Source organism: Phycodurus eques, chromosome 5 (genome assembly GCF_024500275.1).
Source record: "Phycodurus eques isolate BA_2022a chromosome 5, UOR_Pequ_1.1, whole genome shotgun sequence".
Taxonomy (NCBI): domain Eukaryota; kingdom Metazoa; phylum Chordata; class Actinopteri; order Syngnathiformes; family Syngnathidae; genus Phycodurus; species Phycodurus eques.
In genome coordinates this window covers 23,019,670-23,043,484 of record NC_084529.1, presented here as the reverse complement: position 1 = coordinate 23,043,484, position 23,815 = coordinate 23,019,670, and the positions used below count along the sequence as shown (strand labels likewise).

The following is a 23,815-nucleotide window of genomic DNA, read 5'->3' as shown; positions in this document are numbered from 1 at the left end:
CAAACTGCTGAAAAGTTTGTGGGAGAGGAGATCTGGGAATGCACGGAAGGGAAATGACATCCCTCAACTGTTAGATCCGGATAGGCTTGCAGACCTTCTTTTTGCTCTAGAGGTGACTCCTCAAATGAACGAACTCAATTTCAACCTGCAATGTAAGGGCCTTGTGGGGCGTGTACAGCGCAGGGAAGGCTTTAATGAGAAAGTTGCTGCTTCTCTCCACCAAATAAGGGACAACATTCTCACTCACATGCCAACACTGAAGGAAACCACACTCTCATCTCATCACCTCATCTAGTACTCATCTATGTTAGAATCACTGCATGCTGACTTTTCAAGGCGATTTCAAGACTTAAAGGCAGCTTAGAGTGGAAGTAACATGGTTTCATCTGCCTTCACCTGCAATGTGGATAACCCACACAATCATGTTCCGATACACACTTCTGGCAGAGCACTTTAAGTCAGTCCCACTGCTCAAGTTTTACTCCTCATTAAAAAAATAAAAATAAAAAATAAATAAAAAATGAAACTTTCCACACATTTTCCTCTTTGATCCAAACCAATTCATAAATTTAAATAAATATTTAGAGAAGATCCTTATTCTTCTGATTAGAATTAGCAGCTAATAAAAATACATCGTAGGCATTTATTTGTTGGAATTTTCTTTTACAATAAAAGAAAATTAATATTGAGAAGGAAAAACATTCAAGTTATTGTTGGTACGGCCCTCCATCACAGTTCAGATTTTTCATGTGGCCCCCGGTTGAAAATAATTCTCCAGGTCTGCTCTGGAAGTAGAAGACACTTGCTTGGCTGTTCAATCCTTTAGCTCTGCCCACGTTCGCCGAGGTAACCAAATCAGGAGCGGAGGAAGAATGTCCAGTCACTCACTTGCATGAGACGAATGGGCTAATTTCAATAAGAAAATAGTTAACTGTACTAGAATTTCAGATCCTTAGAGTATTTTGATGAAACATGTTCCAGAAATGATATCAAGACACCTGGGAACTGTTTAAAATAATAATATGTCTCCTTTAATGTGTGTGAGTTGTTTTTTTTTTTTTACTATAATAGAAAGTGAATTTGCATTTTTAACAATACAAATTCGGGATCAGTTTAATATTACTAATTTATGATGTTGGAATGTAGCTGCAGCTTGAGAGATACAGTCAGTGTTGCCACAGTTACCTTGAAAAGGTAACTTAGTTGCTTTACTGATTACTTAATTTCAAAAGTAACTAAGTTAGAAAAAAGTTATTTTTTTTAGTTACTTTCAGCAGCTGTCAAGTGGCAGGAATATCACTTATCCACAGTAAAAAAAAAAAAAAAAAAAAAAAAGCATTAGCTTAACCGTACCCATTACTTGGTAATGTACGCCACACAAGTTACTGAATGATGTTATCAACATGAATAACTTAAATATGCATAGTTGACGCCACGTTAAATGAGCAACTGCGTGCAGACTTGACATGCCAAATAGCCACCTAAACATAAACAAGCACACCATTTTCAGTACACTTCTTTAGACTCAACTGATAGATAGATATACAGACAGATCGATCGATAGATATACAGACAGATCGATCGATAGATAGATAGATAGATAGATAGATAGATAGATAGATAGATAGATAGATAGATAGATAGATAGATAGATAGATAGATAGATAGATAGATAGATAGATAGATAGATAGATAGATAGATAGATAGATAGATAGATAGATAGATAGATAGATAGATAGATAGATAGATAGATAGACAGACAGATAGATGGACGGACAGACAGACTGCAGCAACCCTGCCGATTGTGTGGGGGTCCATGAAGACAACTGTGTGTGCGCGCATAGTGTACGAACCTTAGTATTGTACTCTTTAGAGAAACTCGAAGTAGTGACTGTATTACCAGTGACGTCACCGGACCACATTTTTGGAGTAAGGCGTTTAGGCATCACTGGATACAGTAGCACAGAAACACAATGGTGAGAATTATGGGCCAAACTTGGCAACCTGCAAAAAGCTCTGTTTATCAAAAATACATGCAAGCAGCTGACCCCACATACTGTAACCCATTGCCAAAAAAGATTGTCGAGGACTGCGTGTCTGAGCTTCTTGGCTAGACGCAACACTGATGTAATCCTCAATTGCAACTCACAGGTTCGGCCAATCGCGATGCCGCTGAATGCAAATGACGTTCTCCTGAGGTTGGCCCTCATGAAACTCACCACTGTCACACATTTTACTCATTCATGCCATGAAGCATAGCAACAGCGTGGCAGCTGAACCAACACGCTCTTTACAACGCTGGCGATCATGCTAGTAAGCATGGCACGGGACACGGAAAGAGTGGGGCTGAGTAAAGTATGATATTGAACTTAAATACATTTTAAACACCAATACGTTTGAATTGTTCCACTAGTCAAACAACAACGATTCATTTTCACAATCACATAAAATAAATGTACGTTTTTTTCAAAAGTTTTTTTTGTGTGTTTTGAACATATTCTGCGTATACTTACTGTATATGACAATTAATAATAATATTATATGTTATTTAAAACATTACCTGTAATAAACCTGTAAGGTTTAATGGTGTCAACAGCGTAGACTCTGGAGCAAATTATCCCAAATTTAATTGATTTCAATGGGAAATGTTGTTACCTTCTGTGAGACCTATCAGGCAGGAGGCTACCAGTATTTGTCAGGACTCTCAATCCTGGGCAATCCTGAGCAGCGAGCGATCTTACATTTAGTTTGGGTAACTCTGGAGTCACCGTAGCAACAGCTGAGACGCTGGCACCGTGCTTCAAAGTGAAGCACCTCTCAACACGCCAGCTCCAATCCTCCGCTCCTCCACCAAAGAGACTCAAAGATAGCAGCAGACCTCAGGAAAATTCAATGTCCGTCACCGCAGCAATGAGAGGACAAACATCCCTACTCGTGTTTTGTTTTCAATTTAGTAACATTCAGTTTGTGTTTAAATGACACTGCCCCCAAGCAGACTGTTGTGGCTTACGTGGATAAAACCTATTAGAAAAACATGGGAAATCACAGGGTTCGTTGTGTGTAATCTATAATTAACTCTTGATTAGAGTGGGCCAGAACACGACAGCCACTCATTAAATAATACAAAAATACAACAGTGGCTTTTTTTAAGCATAAAAACTGCATAGGGTGAGAAGTAAGTGTGGTAAAATGTATGTTTTGTCATCACACCTTTACAGTAACTGGAGAAAAAAAATTCAAACGCGAATAAGTTAGAACACGTAAACTTGCCTTTGGATACCAACAATGAGACGTCACTTTTAAAGAACAATTAATGGCAAACTCTGGATTAACTACCAAGAAGCAGACAACAAATATTGGAGGCGGCAGAACCCAGAGTTCTGTGTTTTGCACAGAAACATCTAAATGTCCATCCATCCATCCATTTTCTGAGCCGCTTATCCTCACAAGGGTCGCGGGAGCTCTGGAGCCTATGCCAGCTATCATCGGGCAGGAGGTGGGGCTGAACACCCTGAACTGGTTGCCAGCCAATCGCAGGGCACACATAAACAAACAACCAGTCGCACTCACGTTCACACCTAGGCACAATTTAGAGACTTCAATTAACCTACTCTGCATGTTTTTGGGATGTGGGAGGAAACCGGAGTGCCCGGAGAAAACCCACGCAGGCACGGGGAGAACATGCAAACTCCACACAGGCGGGGCCGGGGATTGAACCCCGGTCCTCAGAACTGTGAGGCAGACGCTCTAACCAGTCGCTCACCGTGCTGCCATCTAAATGTCATTTTCATATATTCATGACCTGACAAAAAGTCTCAGCCAGACTCCCTACTGTCGCACTACGTTAAAATCAGAGCAGAAGAAGCCTAAGGTCAAAAAGAAGGTTTTTGGGCTCATCCGTCAACCTGTAGATGACAGATGCAAATAAAGGGCTAGGAGAATCATGAGAGCCATTATCCATTAAAGCTAAATTAAATTCTTGCACAATGCCTGATTCTTCTTTGAAATGATGTGACTTCTGATGCCTTCATTTGGTGCACTGTGTGCCTTTATTTTGGAAGACGGTGATGTTTACAAGGTGATCCCTGGTCCCACAGCGGAGATGAATGTGAATCAAAGGCAGGAACAATTCAGAATGTGGGGCATCAGATCATTGAGAGTATGCATTTGAATGTGGTGCTGCTGTATGATATAACAGGAATAGTCAAATTGCAGCACACTGGAAACATGATCAGACAGTGCAAAAGAGAAAGTTTGTGACCTAGTTATGTCCTTTTTTCTTCTTCTTCTTTTTAACACTCTCTAGTCTAGCTCACCTCCCTCCAAGTGATGACAGTTACAACAGTAACTTGGAAGGACACTTTGGGGTGTGTTCATAATGTTTGGAAGAGAGGTTCACAAGTGACTAATAATAGGATGGATGGACATTTGAATAAACAATAACAATAAATGAACAGGTGAATTGTTTGATTTTAGGGTGCACTAGTCTCTCTGTACATATAGCCTATTGTGAGTGCTAGATATAATTTCGAACAACAAGAAAATCTCTCTTTGAATAATTTGAACACCTGCTTGGATGCCAGTATTTGTGTTCAGCACAGCAATGTTGCCCAGAGGAGTTGGGAGATCCTGCGTGGATGTTGGTCTTTGCTGACATCATTAGACTCTTCTTCGGGCCAAAAATTAGATGAAGTGAATCGACAGCACCTCTGCAGGTTGCAGCCATGTAAAGCATTATATGTTACCTCAGTTTCTTCAAGAAAGTCGGAAAATCCACAAATTGCACACAATCGAAATAATTGACGATGATCAAGCGATTATGCCCATATCTACACGACAATTCAGTTTGCTTTGGAGCTGCAACTGCCCTTTACTCCTTTCTTTAGTGCTTGATTTTGCATGAAGCCAGGCTACATTGACAATAGCCCATGACATTCCATTTAGCCCGTAGCTGAAAGTTCTATAACCAACTGTTAGATTATGTGGGGGAAAAAAGCACAAGTCCCTTTCACACTGCCTGAAAATTGTCACCGCATCCCATTTAACCGGATGTGTACAAAGCATCGGCAAAGAAACACCGGCGCTTCTGTTGGGCTCCGACACAGCAATGGACTCATGCAGGCACCACTTCCGTGTTTGTAGTACGGTGGTGTGCTAACTTCCGGTCGCCAGTCGAATGCATCGCAATAACAATGACTGCGTCAAACTCCTCAAAGTGCACTCGCTGTCTGCTGGAATTACATAGACGAACAGTGAATGACGTATTACCTTTAGAATTGCTAGTTTTCCAAGTATCGGTGAAACGATTAAAGGATCCTTATCTGCTTGAATGATCCATTCGCAGTTTCATAGTGTACTTACTCTTGTACGGCTTAATCTTTGAAACACTCAACTCAACGTTGTTTAGAGAGCACTTTAAAAAAAAACAAAAAAAAAACGTAGCTGTAATAAAGTGCTGTACATAATGATTGAACATCAATAGAAAACCTTTACTGTCATTCTATGGCGCAGTTACAACGAAATGTTTCCATCAGATGGCGTCCTAATAGCTTGAACAATACGGACAGCGAAAACTCATACAGCACCTAATTCTTCTCTGTCTGTCTGTCTTTACTGTATAAAAGCGTCTATACAGTAGAATTGGTATGAGATTAACGGAAATCACTTTATTTTTGGCTACAACATTAGGTACAACTGAACAATCCATTTCTGTTCTACACCACTGCAAGTTACAGCCGTCCATCCATATTCTATAGTACTTGGATTCAGTAGGGCCGGATAAGCTGGAGCCTATCCCAGCTGACTCTGGGCTAGAGACGGGGTGCACCTAACTTTGGCGCTGGTGCAACCCAAAAAGGCACAAAACGTTGGGCGCACCAGTGCAACCAGTGAAGAAAGTTAGTTTAGAGCCCTGGTGAAGTGAAGAATTGAATACTGGAGTTGAAAAGAAGTGGAAGACATAAGTGAAGAGGCTTTCACTTGGCAATAGCGCATCTTGAGATATTAACATTGGTGGAAAACTTTAGTTTTGAACACAACCCTTTACTTAGCGCCTGCTTTGGCAGGAAGATAGATCTCAACACCCCTAGCAGAGCTTTCTCCTCTTTCCCTCCTCTCCCCTCCTTCTTTATCTGTTTGTTTTTATGTTGACGTCAGCCTGCCAGACCACGCGGCTCTGCTGCAAACAGGACACCTGCTGGCCTCACTGTCTGTCTCTGGCTCGACTCAGTGCACAAACGCAGGTCTGCTTACAACACTGACACCCAGTCACCATTTTATAGTATCTATTTCACACCTTCTCATGGGACAAAAGGAGGAGTGCAAGCCTGTTGATGACAAGGGATATCAAAGTAGGATGTTTGATTGTTCTTCAAGGCAGGTTAATGTTGCCTTGGTAAGGCTTTAATGTGTCGAGTCAGCAAAGTCTCTGGGGATGTCTTTTCACACCTTTTAATCCTTAACTGTGCCGCATCCACTCAGAGGAAGACATTGTTTTGCAATTGACGTGACAGTTCTTTTTCACCTGCTTGGGAGGATGCAAGCATGAACAAGTGTAGCATCAGCAAAGCTTGCAGTGGATGGACAGTAGCTACAAAAAGATGTTCCCAACAGTTCTCCTTTTCTCTTTACTGCTGTCTAAATTAGTGTAGACTATTTTCTATTAGCTGTTGTAGCCCTAAATGTGCTGGTGGTATGGTAGAGTATAAGAATGAAAAAAAGTACACTATCAAGTGTAACTGTCAGTACAATGGGCAAAACACATATGAAAGTAAGAGTCAGGGGTACAAAAATAGGCTATTACTCTGTCAGAATTAGGTCAACAGTAGGAGTCCCTCAGGGTACATTCTACAGTAATGTACCCCATTGGGCATTTCACTGGTCCAAAAAGAGATAAGGAAGAGATTGTAAGTTAGACTCAAACACAAGTTGCAAACATATTTTCACTCACTAAAACACAATTTACAATCTGATGTACTTGTGTTGCATAATGGTAAGCACATGTGGCAAAAGTTAAACTCAGTAATAGCTCAGGTGTCTCAGCATAAACACAGCAACTCAAAACTGATCACACTTGCGGCTAATGATGTGAAGAAAACAATATAAGCAAGTTCAGGGAGCATTGGTTGTTGAAGTTTCAATATGGAATGGAAACAAGAAGAGTTAAGAGGTAGTTGAGGAGGAAGAGGAGAGAGGAGGGAAAAAAAACGAAACTAATTGCGTATTTCAAATGAAATATGAGCAATGGCTGTAGACCATTCTTGTCCTCGGTTTAACAGTGAGGAAAACAAGAATGCAGCAAGTGCAGCCTAACCTAAGTACATGAACTGTCCACATGTTTACAGTATGACCATACAGTGCTGTACACAAAAAAAAAGGTGTTTCAACTGTCAATAGATGCATTTTTCATTATACTTGACGGCCTAGTACATTTATTTATATATGGTATATATTTTACAAGTGCTATTCTCTGTCGTGTGTAATGACTGTTGAGCGGTGTTTTTCATTTTGATGGACTCGGGATCTGATATGACAACATATGTTTGGATTTGAGCACTGAGTCTGAGGTTTTGCTTCACGTAGCTTGAAAATTGGGTTTTCCGTTTACAGTTTTGAGAAAACGATGGATGGTTTGAAGAAATGCGTCTGGGCAATTGAGAAGAACTTTAATGTGTCTAAGGTACAGACGTAGAGGGTACTGCAATGTGAGAAATAGCTCTACAGTAGGAGTCCCTCAGGGTATGCTGTATTCTACAATAATGCACCTCATCGGGGATTTTACAGTTCCAGTCAAATGCCATTATTGCTATTATAAAAGCCTACACTAACATAAGCCATAAGGCGTGTTGTTGGACTCAGATGAACGGTCAAAGAGGTTTAAGTCAAGTGTCAATGGTACAAAACCAGTGACAAGACACTATAAAGCGACAATGACTACCTTCTTTTTTTTTTTCTAGACCATCTCAGACCACTGACAGCAAATGTGGCCTGCAGCTGATGTGTTTTGACAATAGTGGGCCACCAGGGGTAAATGCATCACCCTAAATTAGCGTTCGGTTGTCTGAAATGGCAAAACCGAGCGCGCACTCGGGGTCAGCTTCTCGCCGGAGAGCAGCAGAGGAGTCACGCGAGGCAGCGCGACCACAATCGCACAACGGGCCGACAGGTGACTCACCTGAATGCTGCACGTATATTCCGAGTCGTCCAGCAGCCGGACGGTGCAGCTGTATTCCCGCTCGAGATTCCTGACGCTGCCGCTCACGAATCGGCTCAACATCTTCGCTGCGCGTCTGGACCGGGCACAATAAAGTCAGCACAAACAGCGGCGTGCGAGTGAACGTCACAACGACCGCACTCCCGGGTCCCCTAAACGGCCCGAAGCCGCACGTCGAGGCGCGGAGTCGTGCAGCATCGCGGTCCTGTCAGGTTGTCGTTGCTGACACTCTGTCGTGCGGAGATAAAGTAGGAACAATCCCACGATGCCCGCATCCACACGTAGTGACGCTCTGCTGTTGTCTGATGTCGGATTACTCTCACCCGCCCCTCCATTCACTATTGCCACTTGAGCTGGCGGGCGGGTCCCAATGAAATCTGACGTCAAAGTGAACCAACCGGAGGCCGAAGCGTTTTCTCCCCCACTTTGTTCACATTTTGTCCCCGCTTCCCTCTTATTCTCAGTCTCACCGAAAGTGTGCTCATTTATCGGTACTGTTATCGTCCCTAGCTGCATAAGAGACCAAATTTAAAACACTGATTTCTCATGCTAATTGATTTTGTTAAAACATGGCAGGTTGGATTTCAGCTTATAATGTCGATGTAAGTGGTTTTTACCTTTTTTATACACTCCAGAATTTAATTGGATGTATTACACTGCCCCCTGCAGGAGAGACCTCGTCACTGCAGTATAAAAACAGTTAATTTCTTTTTCTTTTTTGTTTTTGTTTTTACACAAAAACGGCCACGTAACGCTAGGGCACGTGTCAATAAAGTTATTCTCCACTCAATAAAGAACAAAAGTATGGACTACGAGGGCTAAAATTAAAAGATACCCAATCTGCCGTGACCCGGATTCGAACCGGGGTTGCTGCGGCCACAACGCAGAGTACTAACCACTATACGATCACGGCGAGCTAACCGGGACTGGGCGTTCGAGGCCACCCGAAGGTCTATATTCTCAAAACTATTTCGGTAGCTCTGTCCTTAAAAGTAGCGGCATGCACTTATACCACTAGCGGTGTTGCCATAAAGGGCTAGTTATGCTAAGTTCGCAATTTAGCTCGGTAAGATCAAACATTACAACCACACTAACGTGACTTAGTTGCTATTTAGCCTGACTGCTTACTAGCCTACATCACTGGTAGGAATGCCAAGAATTATTTATGCTCAATTAACGTGTATGAGCAGAGCACATTACAATCCTGTCGTGCTGTAATGTTAACCCGAACACATTTTTACAACAAAATAGCTGGATAAATAATAGTTTTTATTTTATATATATATATATATATAGGCAGCAGTGGGTGCCCGGCTGCGGATATAATCAATAAACAACAGTCGCTTTGAGATTAAACCATTACTTAGCAAGGATAGACATTGTTTTTCACTGTTGGATGATTGAAAGCTAATGATGTGTTGCTGGCATCGCGCGGAATCCTCACATCTCCAAAACCATCACATATCAGGAACCCAAAAAATGGTTTGTTGAGCCATTTTATATCTATCTATCTATCTATCTATCTATCTATCTATATATATATATATATATATATATATATATTTTTTTTTTTTTTTTTTTTTTTTTTATATATATATATATATATATATATATATATATATATATATTTTTTTTTTTTTTTTTTTTTTTTTTTTTTTTTTAATAAATGTGACCGGTGGCATGGCGGAAGACTGGTTAGCACATCAAGCTCACAGTTCTGAGGACCCGGGTTCAATCCCCGGCCCCGCCTGTGTGGAGTTTGCATGTTCTCCCCGTGCCTGTGTGGGTTTTCTCCGGGCACTCCGGTTTCCTCCCACGTCCCAAAAACATGCGTGGTAGGTTGATTGAAGACTCTAAATTGCCCTTAAGTGTGAGTGCGAATGGTCGTTTGTTTATATGTGCCCTTTGATTGGCTGGCGACCAGTTCAGGGTGTACCCTGCCTCTCGCCCGAAGATAGCTGGGATAGGCTCCAGCACGCCCGCGACCCTAGTGAGGAGAAGCGGCTCAGAAAATGGATGGATGGATGGACATAAGAGGTTTTCACCCGACACCACCGATACGACACAAACACCTCATTCATTCATCATCTTAAATGACAAAGTCCTCAAATAAGATGAACAAGTCTAAGATCTGAAGTCTTGTAGCTCATTCTCATCATTCTCCTCTGGTTCATTGCACCTCAGGGGCGCCACTTGAGCACACTCGGCCTTCCTGGTAAAAGGCTGACGTGTACCAGCCTGAGTCTGATTCCGCGGTGGAATGTTGCCCATACTCTGGGCGGAAGCAGCGTCTTGTTTCCTGCGCGATGTGCTTTGAATTGTTTTGTACAATTTGCAGGATGCCACCAAAGGTTTTCCAATGTCCACCTGTTGGCTTTCTGTGAGGCGCAGCTTGCTCTCCACGTGAGTATAGTGTAGATCCATCCTGATGACCAGTGATTCCTAATAAAGGGCGAGCAAAACAGTATAACAATGTGTTTTTATCCTCTTTTTGCTTGAATTGTGTCACACTGACGGGGGCACACATACTTTAAGCTTTTGAAGACCACACAATCGCAGACTACAGTCTGGGTTATCCGCTTTGCCGAATAGTATGGAGTCCATCTCTTCAAACCTTCCGGGTCCAGAGAATATGTCTTCCATTGGCTTAGAAAGTTGGAAGATGATTAATTAATATGAAGATTAATTTCTCAGTAGCATATTATTTAAAAAACGCAGTTCCCAAATATTAAGCTTAATCAGCCACTAGATGTCAGTAGAGCCCATGAAAGCTTTTCTCACACTGAGCCAAGTGCAATGAAATTTCCTCTTCCTCCTTTGCGTTTATGTGGTTTTGGTGAGGCGGAAAGTGGATGTCTATATATGGGCATGACTTTCTCAGACTTGTGAAACGTGGGTGAGTGGTCATTTTTCTGTTTTCTCATGGGAACTTGACAACTTCTGTGAGCAATGTGGAATTTATAATGCTGATAAGGCTTGGCGTCACACCATGAATAATTGGCTAAAAATGAAAGATGATTTTCTTTTGGTTTTTTTATTACTTAGTTTGTTTCCTGTAAGTTTCTTTTTAAAAATCTGAAAGTGACTTAGTAGTCGTGGTTTTAGAGGCGATTTAGCAGGATGTTCATAGTAGCGTATTAGGGCGGGGTGGGGGGTGTGTTTGTGTGTGTGAACAATATTTACAGGCATGCTACTCAGAGTGATGGTGCAGTTGTCCGTTTTTGGGCCTGTGGTCTTTATAACGCCAAAAGTCACCATGACATTCGAGAACAATGCGGAGAAGCTGACTTCCACTTCTACTCCACAAAGGAACATTAGCCGCTTCTTCTTTGGTAGCTCTGAAAACATAAAAACATACTGGTAATATATTTTTAATAAAGCAGTATTTAGTACTGTAGGTAATCAGACTCAGAATCAGAATCATCTTTATTTGCCAAGTATGTCCAAAAAACACACAAGGAATTTGTCTCCGGTAATTGGAGCCGCTCTCGTACGACAACAGACAGTCAATTGACAGAGAACACTTTTGAGACATAAAGACATTAACAAAGGATAAGCCTATGATATTAAAATTACCTTAAGGGTCAAGTATATTTGCAGAAGATATGAGATGTCACAAACAGCTTTCATTCACATAATAGATATGAGCACCACACAAAAGGGAACCAGTTCAAAATGTCTTTATGGGGAAGTATTTTCTGAATGTTTTTAAATAGGATATCACATGCTGTAGCGTAGGAGGTGTGAGCAACAAAGTTATCGCTCTGACTCAAGGTGAAATTGAATCAAGGATGGTGATCATATATTTTTTAAATGAAAGATACAAACATTATGTGACGCACCATTTGCTTGTCGCCAGCAAAAATCTCTCAGGTGGAGCTCCCTTGTGTGGCCAGCGGTCTGAACTGGATCTGCAAGCGACCGAGGTTCCTTTAGGGTGTGTTTAATTTCCACAGCCTGCTTGCCTGTGATCATAGGGTCTTTGCCTAAATCTGATATGAAGAGGGGAAACAGGGTCAGTATGTTCACAATTCATAGGGTTTATTTTTAACCCAGATTTCTGAGAAAGTCTTCACATAATCTGAAAATTGGTCCAAACCTGTTTCAAGTTTAACACTCTTTTGAATCAGGTCTGATTTCAAGTTTGACTCGGTGTCAATTGTCATGAAGAGTAACGATGAGGTTAACAATTAATTAATGAATTTTTTTGACTCGATTATGTGTAAATGATTGTTGATTAGTAGCATCTTTAAGCAATTGAGGAAATGTAGCATAAACTACTTGCCTGCAACCAACAGAGGCAATGCTGATTCAGTTTCAACTAGTTTACGGATGAAAGAACAACATGCTATGCTAATGTGTTAACTGTAGGAAGAACTGCATCCAGTGGCATTATTCTGTTCAGTCCAGGAGGCCAGACCATTCCAAGAGCAATTTTTCCATCCTATTAGAAATTATATTGAAAAAATGACAATCAATTGACTGATCGTTCATTTTCCAGATTCTTGTTCAAAGAAACTCAGTTAAATATCCATCCCCAGTACAGTGTAGGCAGAAAAGTTTGCAACTACCAACTGATCATATGTGATCGGTTGAATGTGTTGGCCACAGTAGTGATCTCGCAAAGTTACGATTCATCTCTTCCTTCAGCCCAGATCATGGAACAAGCAATAAAGGAATTGTGCTTTCTTTGTGATTTGTTTGACAATATGAAATGTGTACGACGGAAACCTTCATGAGTTGGAATAGCATAGAACAGCAATAACACTAATTTAAGTCAGGAGTCAAATCATGGCTCAGTTGGTCAGTGTCGTGTTAGGCTTACAGTAAATCGTTAGCTTTGGATTCCGGTCGGCGGCACGGTGGACGACTGCTTAGAGCGTCAGCCTCACAGTTCTGAGGACCCGGGTTCAATCCCCGGCCCCGCCTGTGTGGAGTTTGCATGTTCTCCCCGTGTCTGCGTGGGTTTTCTCCGGGCACTCCGGTTTCCTCCCACATCCCAAAAACATGCATGAATTGGAGACTCTAAATTGCCCGTAGGCGTGACTGTGAGTGCGAATGGTTGTCTGTTTGTATGTGCCCTGCGATTGGCTGGCAACCAGTTCAGGGTGTACCCCGCCTCCTGCCCGATGACAGCTGGGATAGGCTCCAGCACGCCCGCGACCCTAGTGAGGATAAGCGGCTCGGAAACTGGATGGATGGATGGATGGATGGAAAACAGAACTCTTACTGGAAAGAACTTAACATAAAAAAACATTACTTCCTCATTATAGTCTTACACACCTACAGCAAATTTTTCATTTGAGACTTGTCAAAAAATAAAATAAAAATACTCTATGGCAGAAGAAATAAAATCATGAAGCAATACAAGCAAGCAGGTTTTAAAGAGTAAGAGTAATATTTTTTTCTTAGGCTGCCTTTATGCTCTCATTAATATAATCAGTCTGGTCATGATAGGCACAAACCAAATAATAGTATTTTCTCATTTATGATCATTATTTTGATTTAAAGTATTTTAAACATGTTTATAAGCTGTGGCGAAATAGTTAAAAAACCACACATTAAGCACAGCCTGGTGTCAGCAGGGTGCCCTGTCCAGTCACAGCTGATTTGCAAGTGAACCCGAGAGCGGGAGCAAAGGGGAGGGGTCCAAAAGGCAGAGCAGCTGTCTTGTGGTCTATAGCGCTCAGGTTTCTTGCTTCTTCTCGAGCCGACAGAGTGAATTTCCAGAGAATGAGGTCGCATATAATAGGTACTTTCAAAAATTATGTTACCACATTCATACACTAATGGAAGGCTGCTGCCATGCAACCAACTGAGCCACAGCCACCCCTGATACTTCTTCTTTTCCCTTTGGCTTGTCCCGTGAGGGGTCGCCACAGCGTGTCATCCTTTTCCATGTAAGCCTGTCTCCTGCATCCTCCTCTCTAACAGCAACTTCCCTCATGTCTTCCCTCACTATAGCTATCTACCTTCTCTTTGGTCTTCCTCGAGCTCTCTTGCCTGGCAGCTCCATCCTCACCATCCAATATACTCACTCTCCTCAGGACGTGTCCAAACCATTGAAGTCTTCTCTCTCTCACTTTCTCTCCAAAACATCTACCCTTGGCCGTCCCTCTGATGAGCTCATTTCTAATCGTATCCTACCTGGTCACCCCAAGAGAGAACCTCAACATCTTTATTTCTAACACCTCCAGCTCTTCTTCCTGTTATCTCTTCAGTGCCACTGTCTCTAATGCGTATATCATGGCTGGCCTCACCACTGTCTTAAAACTGGGCACCAGCACACTTTTCCTCCATTCCTCAGGCATCTTCTCACCCGCTAGAATTCTGTTGAACAACCTGGTCAAAAACTCCACAGCCACCTCTCCTAGATGCTTCCATACCTCCACAGGTATGTCATCATGACTAACTGACTTTCCATGTTTCATCCTCTTTAATGCCTTTCTAACTTCCCCCCTTACTAATCATTGCTACTTCCTGGTCCACCACACTTGCCTCTTCTGCTCTCTTTCTCTGACTTTCCTCATTCAACAACTCCTCAAAGTATTCTTCGGATCTATCCAGCACACTACTGGCACACATTTCCATCTCTATCCTTGATCACCCTAACCTGCTGCAATCCTTCCCATCTCTATCCCTCTGTCTGGCCAACATGTATAGATCTTTTTATCCTTATTTAGTGTCCAACTTGGCATTCATGTCATCATATGCCTCGTTTGGCCTTTGTCACCTCTACCTTCGCCTTACGTCGTGCCTCCATGTATTCCTTTCTCGTCTCCTCAGTCCTATCAGTGTCCCACTTCTTTTTAGCTAACCTCTTTCCTTGTATGGTTTCCTGTACTTTGATGTTCCACCACCAAGTCTCCTTCTCCCCTTTTCTACCAGAAGATACACCAAGTACTCTCCTGCCTGTCTTGCGATCACATTGGCTGTCGTGGTCCAATCTTCTCCTCCTGTCTACCGAGGGCCTGTCTCACCTCTTCTCGAAAAGAAGCACAACACTCTTCCTTTCTCAGCTTCCACCACATGGTTCTCTGCTCTGCCTTTGTCTACTCCCCACCACCAGAGTCATCTTACTCACCACCATCCTATGCTGTCTAGCCACACTCTCTCTTACCACTACCTTAGAGTCAGTAACTTCCTTCAGATTACATCATCTGCACAAGATGTAATCCACCTGCACACGTCTACCTCTGCTCTTGTAGGTCACCCTATGTTCCTGCCTCTTCTGGAAGAAAGTGTTCACTACAGCCATTTCCATCATTTTTGCAGTCTACCACCATCTGTCCCTCCAAGTTCCTTTCCTGGATGCCAAACTTTCCAGCACTTCTTCATCACCCCTGTTTCCTTCACCAACATGTCCATTACAATCTGCACCAATCACGACTCTATCTAGTCTATCTGTCTTGGATATTCAGAACTACATTGACTTGCTCCTGACAGAATTTCTCTTTCACCTCTACGTCACATCCTACTTGTGGAGCATAGCCACTAATCACATTATACATAATACCCTCAATTTCAAGTTTCAGCCTCATCACTCGATGTGACACTCTTTTCACCTCCAAGACATTTTTAGCTTACTCTTCCTTTAAACTAACCCCTAACTCCCTTTATCTTCCCATCTACACCATAGTGAAATAATTTGAACCCTGCTCCTAAACGTCTAGCGTTACTGCCTTTCCACTTGGTCTCCTGGACACACAATATATCAACCTTTCTCCTTATCATCATGCCAACCAACTCCCAAGCTTTTTCTATCATAGTCCCAACATTCCAAGTCCCCATATTCATTTCTAGGCTCTGTGCTTTGCTCTTCTTTTCTGCCTAAGAACCCGCTTTCCACCTCTCCTTCATATTCGACCCACAGAAGCTGAATTTCCACCGGCGCCCTGTAGGGTAACGGTTCCAGTGGCGGACGTTGTTAACCCGGGCCACGACCGATCTGGAATTCTTTAGATGAACACTCATATTTCTTTGGCAAAGTTTTAAGTCGGATGCCCTTCCTGATGCAACCCTCTGAATGTATCCGAGTTTGCGACCGGCCTACAGTTTGCACTTGCTTGTGCCCCCCATAGACCTGCATTACAGCCACCCCTGATACTGATAATTGATATTTTTATAATCCATCTCTCCGTTTTCTGAGGCGCTTCTCCTCACTAGGGTCGCGGGCGTGCTGGAGCCTATCCCAGCTATCATTGGGCAGGAGGCGGGGTACACCCTGAACTGGTTGCCAGCCAATGGCAGGGCACATATGAACAAACAACCATTTGCACTCACATTCACACCTACAGGCAATTTCGAGTTGTCAATTAACCTACTATTTTTATAATTTAATTTATAATTGTTATAATCACAGGTCTTGAACGGAAACGCACGAAAATGAGGTGACGGTGATGATGAAATGAGGTGACGGTGATTATGAAACCGGTGATTATGAATCTTTAGTCCTGCCGACGCTCCAGGAAGATAACAAGTGTTTCCTTTAAGATCTATTTACCATGCATCAAAAAAAAAAAAAAAAATACAGTGGATGTGAAAGTCATTTTTCAGAGCATTTGCTTTCTCTGACATACTCACCCTCCGACACCCTCTCTAAGACATGCGTGACTTTCTCCGCCTGAAGGATGTGCTTGTTCAAGTATTTGGTGAAGATTCCTGTACTTTTTCCTCCATCCTGGACTTCAAAAGCCTCAGCATCTTCACACCTGGATGGATGCGTTCATAATATGTGCCGTAATGTTTTTAGTACTCAAAACAACATTGGCCAATAATAATAAGATCGTCGTAAGTTGTTTTTTGTGATGAAATATTTCAACTTAAAAATGTACATACGTGCCATAACCATACACGGTATTCCCCTTAGGCTGCAGTGGCATGATGGCTGATGGTATGGACTTCTGGTTGTACCTTTTAAGAAAAGTACAATGTTTAGATCAGGCATGGGGAATCTACACTGGGCCATACACAGTCCATCATGCAACTCTCGAAACAAATACAACCTCAGAGGAACTGTTACAGAAAAACTACAAATATTCAATCCACAGATGCTTATAATATATAGTAATAAAAAAATTGTGAAAGTTGAACAATTCTTCCAGAAATGTAATCCCAACCTGCTCACATTTAAATAATGTACTTTTTAATAAAAACAGAACTCAGTCTACTAAGGTTACCATTTGCGGCAGGTATCCAGTAGGATAACACTCAGCGCCGTTTGTCGTTGCTGCATGTTTAGCATGACCCGTTGCACACACACACAGTTTTCAGTTTGGTAGGGTTGTGGAGCATCCACAGGCACCAAGTAATTTCTCCCAGCACGCTCAAACCCATGGCCCGCGTAGTAGAAAAGCCCTGTAAAGGATGATGAAATGTAGATTGCTCAATTTCAGCGCTGTGAACATGCGCTTAATATGAAGAGACTGGAGCATGCAGAAAAGTGAGACTGAGGTAAACAAATGCCAATCATCTCTGCTGAATGCTACGTTCCAAATTCATTAAATGTAATGTTTTGAAACTGATATGAGAATGGCATGCAACACCATAAATAGGCAGTACTTCTTCCTGTGATCAATACTTATTTCTACGAAGACACACGTTAACCATAACGGGTTAGGTTTCAGATTACAGTACAGCCTGTTTATTATATAGGTACATTAACCCCTGCTACTTGCGGGGTATAAGGACCGAGCCCTGCTGCGAATAGCGAAAAGCCGTGAGTAACTGACGGCCCTCCAAAAATGCTTATGATGAAAATAATCCCAAAACATTCATTCATTCGCTCTTGCTTATCCGGAGTCGAGTCGTAGGGGGCAGCCCAGACTTCCCTCTCCCCGGGGACTTTGTTCAGCTCTACCGAGGGGATCCCGAGGTGTCCCCACGCCAGCCGGGAAACATAGTCTCTCCAGCGTGTCCTTGGGCCTCCTCCCAGTGGGACACGCCCTGAACACCTCACCAGGGAGGCGTCCAGGAGGCATCCTAACTAGATGCCCGAGCCACCTCATCTGGCTTCTCTCAATGCGGAGGTGTATCAGCTATACTATGAGCCCCTCTCAGATGAGCTTCTCACCCTACCTTTCAGGGAGAGCCCGGACGCACAGCGGAGGAAACTAATTTCAGCGGCTAGTATCTGTGATCTTGTTCTTTCAGCCACAACCCACAGCTCGTGACCATACTGTAGGTGAGGGTGTGAATGTAGATCAACCAGTAAATCGAGAGCTTCGCCTTTTAGCTCAGCTTCACCACGACAGACCGATGCAGAATCTGCATCACTGCACCGATCTGCCTGTCGATCTCCCGCTCCATTCTTCTCTCACTCGTAAAAAAAAAAAAAAAACAAGATATAATTACAGTAACTCATTTTACAACATTACCCTTAAAATGACTTGGATTATTTGATTTTGTAAAAAATGCATCTGAAATGCGCATGTACATGCACATGCAGCGAAGATGCTCCGTAACTTCCACTGACAACCCAGGCTAAACTTTGCTCCTCCGCATTCTATAAATGTATTTGTCTCTCAGTCATGATGTATCACTTTAACATACTTCCTTGACAGCAATTACTACTTTCCTATGAGTCAGGACCATCTTGTGGCATCTTAGAGTGTTACAGAAAGAGCACAAAAACTGACTTTTTCAGTGAATAACAGCATAGGATCCACTGGGGGTGGGGGGGGGAATGTGAATAGGCGAATTTGTGAATAACAAACTGTGCATATGCAGGGCTTCACTGTTGTCTTCCCCAACTTAAATGTTCCAGAATCAGATACTGATTTGATTGAGTTATAATAGGATACTGATTCTTACCATAAACTCCTTTGTCTAGGAGGTGAAAAAACTTATCCACAGCATCCAGCATCTCCACCTTGGTGAGATCCAGCAAGGACACCACTCGGAATTCCAGCTGCTGCAGGAGGTTGGCGAGCTCATGTACATCCATCATGGGAGCCATTAATGCAGGGTGGTTGGAGTAATTCAAGTTGCCAATAAGTAAGGCAACTTTGTCAACGGCTGAAACGGATCAAAATAGATTTAGATTTATTCATTCTAAAAATAAAAAGCATACATTGTTCCCCTTTAAAAATAACAACACTGTGGGTTGAAAATGTAATTCTCCCAAAATGTACCTTTGGTTGCTGATAGAGGAAGTCGATCATTTGACACTAAATGGAAACAACAGAAAATGTGACTCAGCATTTCTTTCAACAACAGTGAATATGATGTTGTCAAGAAGGATTGCAGAAGGTGTTGCAATCGATCTGTGATGCACACTTCATTCCGCAAAAAAACAGTAAAAAGAAGAAACAATGCTAGCAATTTCACGTTACATTGGTGCTGTTCAGATCAGACATAATACCATTTAGATTCTAACAACTTCCTTTTTATTCCGTAGAAATGGGGGAAGTACCTTAAGCACAATGGAAACTAAAATGCTGAGTTTTAATTCAGTTGGATGGCAGGAATGTGAAGTAAAGGTCTCTTTTTAGTATTTCACGGAAAACTAAGCAAGTTCAGAGAATAGTACAGCAAAGATTGTCTATTTGGGTGATGATAAGTTTCGTCTGACTTACCAACGTGAACTTCGACGGGCTCGCTCCATATCTCTTGCAGCACATTAGAAACTGAGCACAAGTATGCTCCTTTGTGTTCGGCTTCAGCATGATCAATCTACATGTAACACAATAGCTCATTAACTGGCCTGCATGTGAGATTACACTCCACTACACATCAAACATCAGGCTACATATTAACCAACCTTTCGGAATGAATAACAAGGTTAGCGAGGTGTGCGTGACTAAGTGTAAACAACTAATATTGGCACTTGCCAAACATCCTTCCTTACCTGCAGCGTGTCAGTAGTGTTTTTTAACAGTAGATGTCCATTTCTGTACCACTGGTAGCGTGGAGCAGGGTTGCCAAAGGCAGCGCAGCGAAGAGTAAATTTGGCACCTAGTTGGACTGTCTGGGGTTTTGGGTTGATAGCAATGTGGGGCTTCCCCTGCCACTGCAGCGGCAAACCTGACATTGTTGGGTAAAGAAGAAAGCCCACAAGAGCATTATTAAAACACCCATGAGACAATCCTAATGATGTGCAAAACAACAGAAATCAAGCATGCTGTGGATCAACATAGATTATGTGGTCATTCATACCTGATGCATCGATGTCCAGCACCTTCACTCTCACCCACTCACTGAACACCCAGTTGGAAAAGATATCATTCACCCGGCACACATAACATTGCGTTTTAACGGCATCAATGAGCAGATCTTCCTGAGTTCCGCCATACACCTTTAAGAACAAAAAAAAAAAAAAAAACATATCCATTATGATACTGGAAGTAGGGATTCACATGTTCATCACTGGGGCAGATGCAAAATGAATCCCGATACACTGCCAATCAAGATCCGATACGATTTGACAGAATTTCATACACACAGTATGATATGTGAATGACTCCATGTCTTGGTAAAAAAAAAATAAAAAAAAGAAAAAATGGCATTCGTCAAAATCCCAACAACCTATTCAAACAGATCCTGATTTTATAACCGCTATTACAGATACTGATTTAATTTTGTTGGAATTTTAGCTGCACTGAAGAACAGGATTGATAATTAGTGTCCGTTATTTTCTTCACCCTAAAATAACATTTTACACATCTCGTTCAAATTTGGGCACATTTGAGCGAGAATAGCGATGTTATTAGACTATGAAATGAGGTCATTTTTTTTCAGACACCATTTATTTGTCAGACAGTGACACACATGACAGGAGATATTAGTTTCAAGTGTCAAACTTCACACCTCTGTAGCGCCGTTCCGGAATGCCCTTATGCACAGAGCCCATCCTGCCTCTGTTAAAACTCTGATACGACCTTAGAAGGCAGACAATTACCCTTTGTTATGTTTTCCACCTTTTATCGATGGTGCTCTTTGGTATAAATTAAAAAAAGGCATAGAGAGTATTTACACCTCACACATTTAATAGAATGTAAAAACAAAACAAAAAAATAGAATAACCTGATATGTTTTCATCCGTGGTATTTAGGACACAAAAGATATTATGTTAAAAAATGATTATTACAACACCTGTTATTCACGACTAAAAGAGTAACATATATTTATATATACCTCGTTGATATCACCATCATCACCATCAGAGAACCACTGATACTTGAGGACGCCTGCAGCCTCAGCGCGGACGCTCAGGGTCACCTTGTAGTTCACAGGTACACACGCAGAGACAGGTTGGCGCTCTATGACAATGGCTGAAACAAGGCAAGAAATTGTCACTCATTCATCTGCATGGACAACGTGTGCAAAGTCATCGGTGCCGATTATAGAGCGACAACACACCTCCGATCATTATATGACGGCGATGGAACCACTCATCAACGCATTTCCTTCTTTTTATCGGTGATATGTTCCCTTTAGATGCGGCATTTACTGTAATAAAATGAGTCAGTGTGGTCAAATGCGCTTGAAGTTGTCATCGAAGGCAGAAAAACAAGAAATGAACTTTAAAGAAAGAACAAAAGGTTCAGCAATCCGTGCACTTTGTTTTAGCTGCAAAGACGACCAGTTAAGATTTTTTTTAAAAACGAAAAAAAAAACACTTTTTTTTTTTTTTTTTTTTTAAATAATAGCAAATAGAATGGTGATTGGGTGCATACCTGCCATCAGCGTTGTACCAGTAGCTGCCAGAGACTGGTTCTGTTAACACGGCTTCATAACTTAAATCTTTACAACTAAACCCTGCCCTCTTTCCGGGAATACGACGATACCGTAAAGATAAACATAAAAACGCAGCCAATAGAATATAAAACCGCTTGTCTGGGATCCGTCGATGTTAAACGTTCGTTTTAAGCTTAAGCGACTTGTGTGCAGAAATTATAAATGTAGTTGTACAGTCAAATAGGCCAACGTATTAAATTGCGTCTACAGGAAAAAACAAAAGGAGCCGTATGTTTTTATATTACGGTAATAAGCAATGACATTCATTTCCAGGCGCTCTTCAAACACCAATCGAGGATGAGCAGTAAAACTGTAACGTTGCGTGTGCTTGTTGACCCGGAGATTTAAAAAATGATGTCAGATTGCTCAATTGATAAAAGTGCGTCCCGGTTTCAGCCTTTCAGTACAGTAATGGGTTTAAAATGAAACAGTAACATGCCTTTCAATGACTTGTGCTCAAAGCTCAACATGTATGGTTGCACTGGGAGGAATGTTTGTTTGTCCCATTGATGTGACATTTGAGCTGTATGCTCTTGAGGAAAACACATGGGTAGAACACACGTCACTGGCTGCATCCATCCAGGAGGCTTTTCTACCACAAACATGTTTTCAATGTTCCCATACAGTCTTGCGCAGTGTCTACACCAGACCAGACACTCTTTGACAACTTATTTCGATACTATTCATATAGCGTCTTCAAATAGTAATTGTTACCTGTTGACGACTTAAGACTTCATTGTTGTGTAGTTTTGGAAAATCTGATGTGCTCTTGCACCTATTTGTGGGCCCGCTAAAAATAGGGCCCTGCTGGCAACACATGTGCGCCTATGATTTGCAGTTCCAGAGGCTTTCTTCACAGACACAGGGCTCGAAAGAAACACAGACAACATCTCAATGGTAAGTTGGAACATTTACCATGTTTATATGGACCCCAAAACAAGCACTGAGCGTGTAAATCTTAAGTTGTTTTTCGCTTGCCTTTGATTACAACTTGATAGATCAAACTATTTATAACTTCCAATGCTAGTAGTTTGGCTGGTCGGATAAGACAAGCATGGAAACTGAAGTGTGTGCTTAGTACGGGATGAATAATGATTAATGTAGTTTAACTATGTGTTTGTGCTCCAGAAATTTAATTGTGTTTTTGCTTCATTTTTAGGGGCTTTTATATGAATAAGAAAATTCTACTACGATCCAAGGCAGTGAATTTTTGGCCAGCTGAGGACGTGACTAAGGATTTGTTTTTAATTATTTTTGGGGGGGGGGGGGGTGGTAAAATAATAGTGGATTTCAAAACTTTGGTGAATAACTGCAGTGCACGATGACTTCCAGGAGGCCAATGACTCGCTCTTTTTCTGCCAACGGTAGGACCAGCAGCTTCAGCGAAGAGGACAGCAGCTCTTTAAATGGCCGCACCGAAACCCGCAGTAATTACCTCTCAAATGTTAGGCCAGAAAACAGGTAAACATTTTTGGTTTAAATGGGGAATTTTATAGTGTATGGTGGTAAAGACGAAGCAGCTGAATCTACAGCTTGAGATAAAGCGCTCCCAAAAATTAACACAAATAAAGACAAAACCAATCAGAATTACAAAAATGTCAGTGTGCTTTGTTGTTGTTGTTTTTCAAGAGGAGGGACATCGTTAGCCTATTTCATATAAATGGATTAATTATCAAAATCTCAGTTATTCATGAACAACCCTGCATTTGCCTCCTCTCTAACTAGCTATTCAAGGTACTCTCACTACAGGCCGACGAGGTAATACATGCGTTTCAAACATTCCTCCAAACTAACATCTTAACCACACAACCTGGTTTACCCCAAGAATGAAACCTACAGTCTTAACAGTTGATGTAAGTGTTCAG

General features: G+C 41.8%; 3 protein-coding genes and 1 non-coding gene across 7 annotated transcripts in view; 1 reads left to right on the top strand and 3 right to left on the bottom strand.

Moving 5' to 3' along the window:
* The window catches only part of LOC133403310 (FERM domain-containing protein 5), a 72,484-nt gene extending 63,970 nt beyond the window's left edge, over positions 1-8,514 (bottom strand). For all 3 annotated transcript variants that reach the window (XM_061678152.1, XM_061678154.1, XM_061678155.1), the window contains exon 1: positions 8,175-8,514. In XM_061678152.1, coding sequence (XP_061534136.1) covers positions 8,175-8,276 — 102 coding nt within the window. In that variant the 5' untranslated portion in view covers positions 8,277-8,514. The remainder of the gene's footprint in view (positions 1-8,174) is intronic.
* Positions 8,515-9,054: 540 nt separating this feature from the next.
* Positions 9,055-9,126, bottom strand: trnah-gug (transfer RNA histidin (anticodon GUG)). The gene has a single exon. It is a non-coding gene; the product is annotated as a tRNA-His (tRNA).
* Positions 9,127-9,889: 763 nt separating this feature from the next.
* Positions 9,890-21,970, bottom strand: malt3 (MALT paracaspase 3). Of its 2 annotated transcripts, XM_061676702.1 has the most exons (15): positions 21,890-21,970; positions 21,573-21,662; positions 21,348-21,484; positions 20,370-20,508; positions 20,062-20,237; positions 19,790-19,886; positions 19,346-19,381; positions 19,026-19,229; positions 17,393-17,570; positions 17,052-17,126; positions 16,797-16,924; positions 12,056-12,205; positions 11,397-11,551; positions 10,743-10,859; positions 9,890-10,655 (listed from the first exon to the last, which is right to left on the bottom strand). In XM_061676702.1, the coding sequence occupies exons 1-15, from the start codon at positions 21,894-21,896 to the stop codon at positions 10,338-10,340; spliced, it is 2,007 nt and encodes a 668-aa protein (XP_061532686.1). In that variant the 5' UTR covers positions 21,897-21,970; the 3' UTR covers positions 9,890-10,337. The 2 variants fall into 2 exon arrangements, with proteins under 2 accessions (XP_061532686.1, XP_061532687.1); XM_061676703.1 differs by lacking the exon at positions 21,573-21,662 and having other exon boundaries at positions 21,890-21,964.
* A 623-nt stretch (positions 21,971-22,593) lies between these two features.
* alpk3a (alpha-kinase 3a) overlaps positions 22,594-23,815 on the top strand; it is a 17,951-nt gene continuing 16,729 nt past the window's right edge. Inside the window, exons 1-3 of the mRNA XM_061676474.1 lie at positions 22,594-22,847; positions 23,110-23,411; positions 23,676-23,708. Coding sequence (XP_061532458.1) covers positions 23,272-23,411; positions 23,676-23,708 — 173 coding nt within the window. The 5' untranslated portion in view covers positions 22,594-22,847; positions 23,110-23,271. The remainder of the gene's footprint in view (positions 22,848-23,109; positions 23,412-23,675; positions 23,709-23,815) is intronic.

Coding starts and splice junctions, on each gene's coding strand:
- malt3 (XM_061676702.1), bottom strand. Junction 17,127..17,392: donor CTGGATACCTGCCGCAAATG/GTAACCTTAGTA, acceptor TTTTCTTAAAAG/GTACAACCAGAAGTCCATAC. Junction 11,552..12,055: donor TTGCTGGCGACAAGCAAATG/GTGCGTCACATA, acceptor TTATGTTTTCAG/AGCTACCAAAGAAGAAGCGG.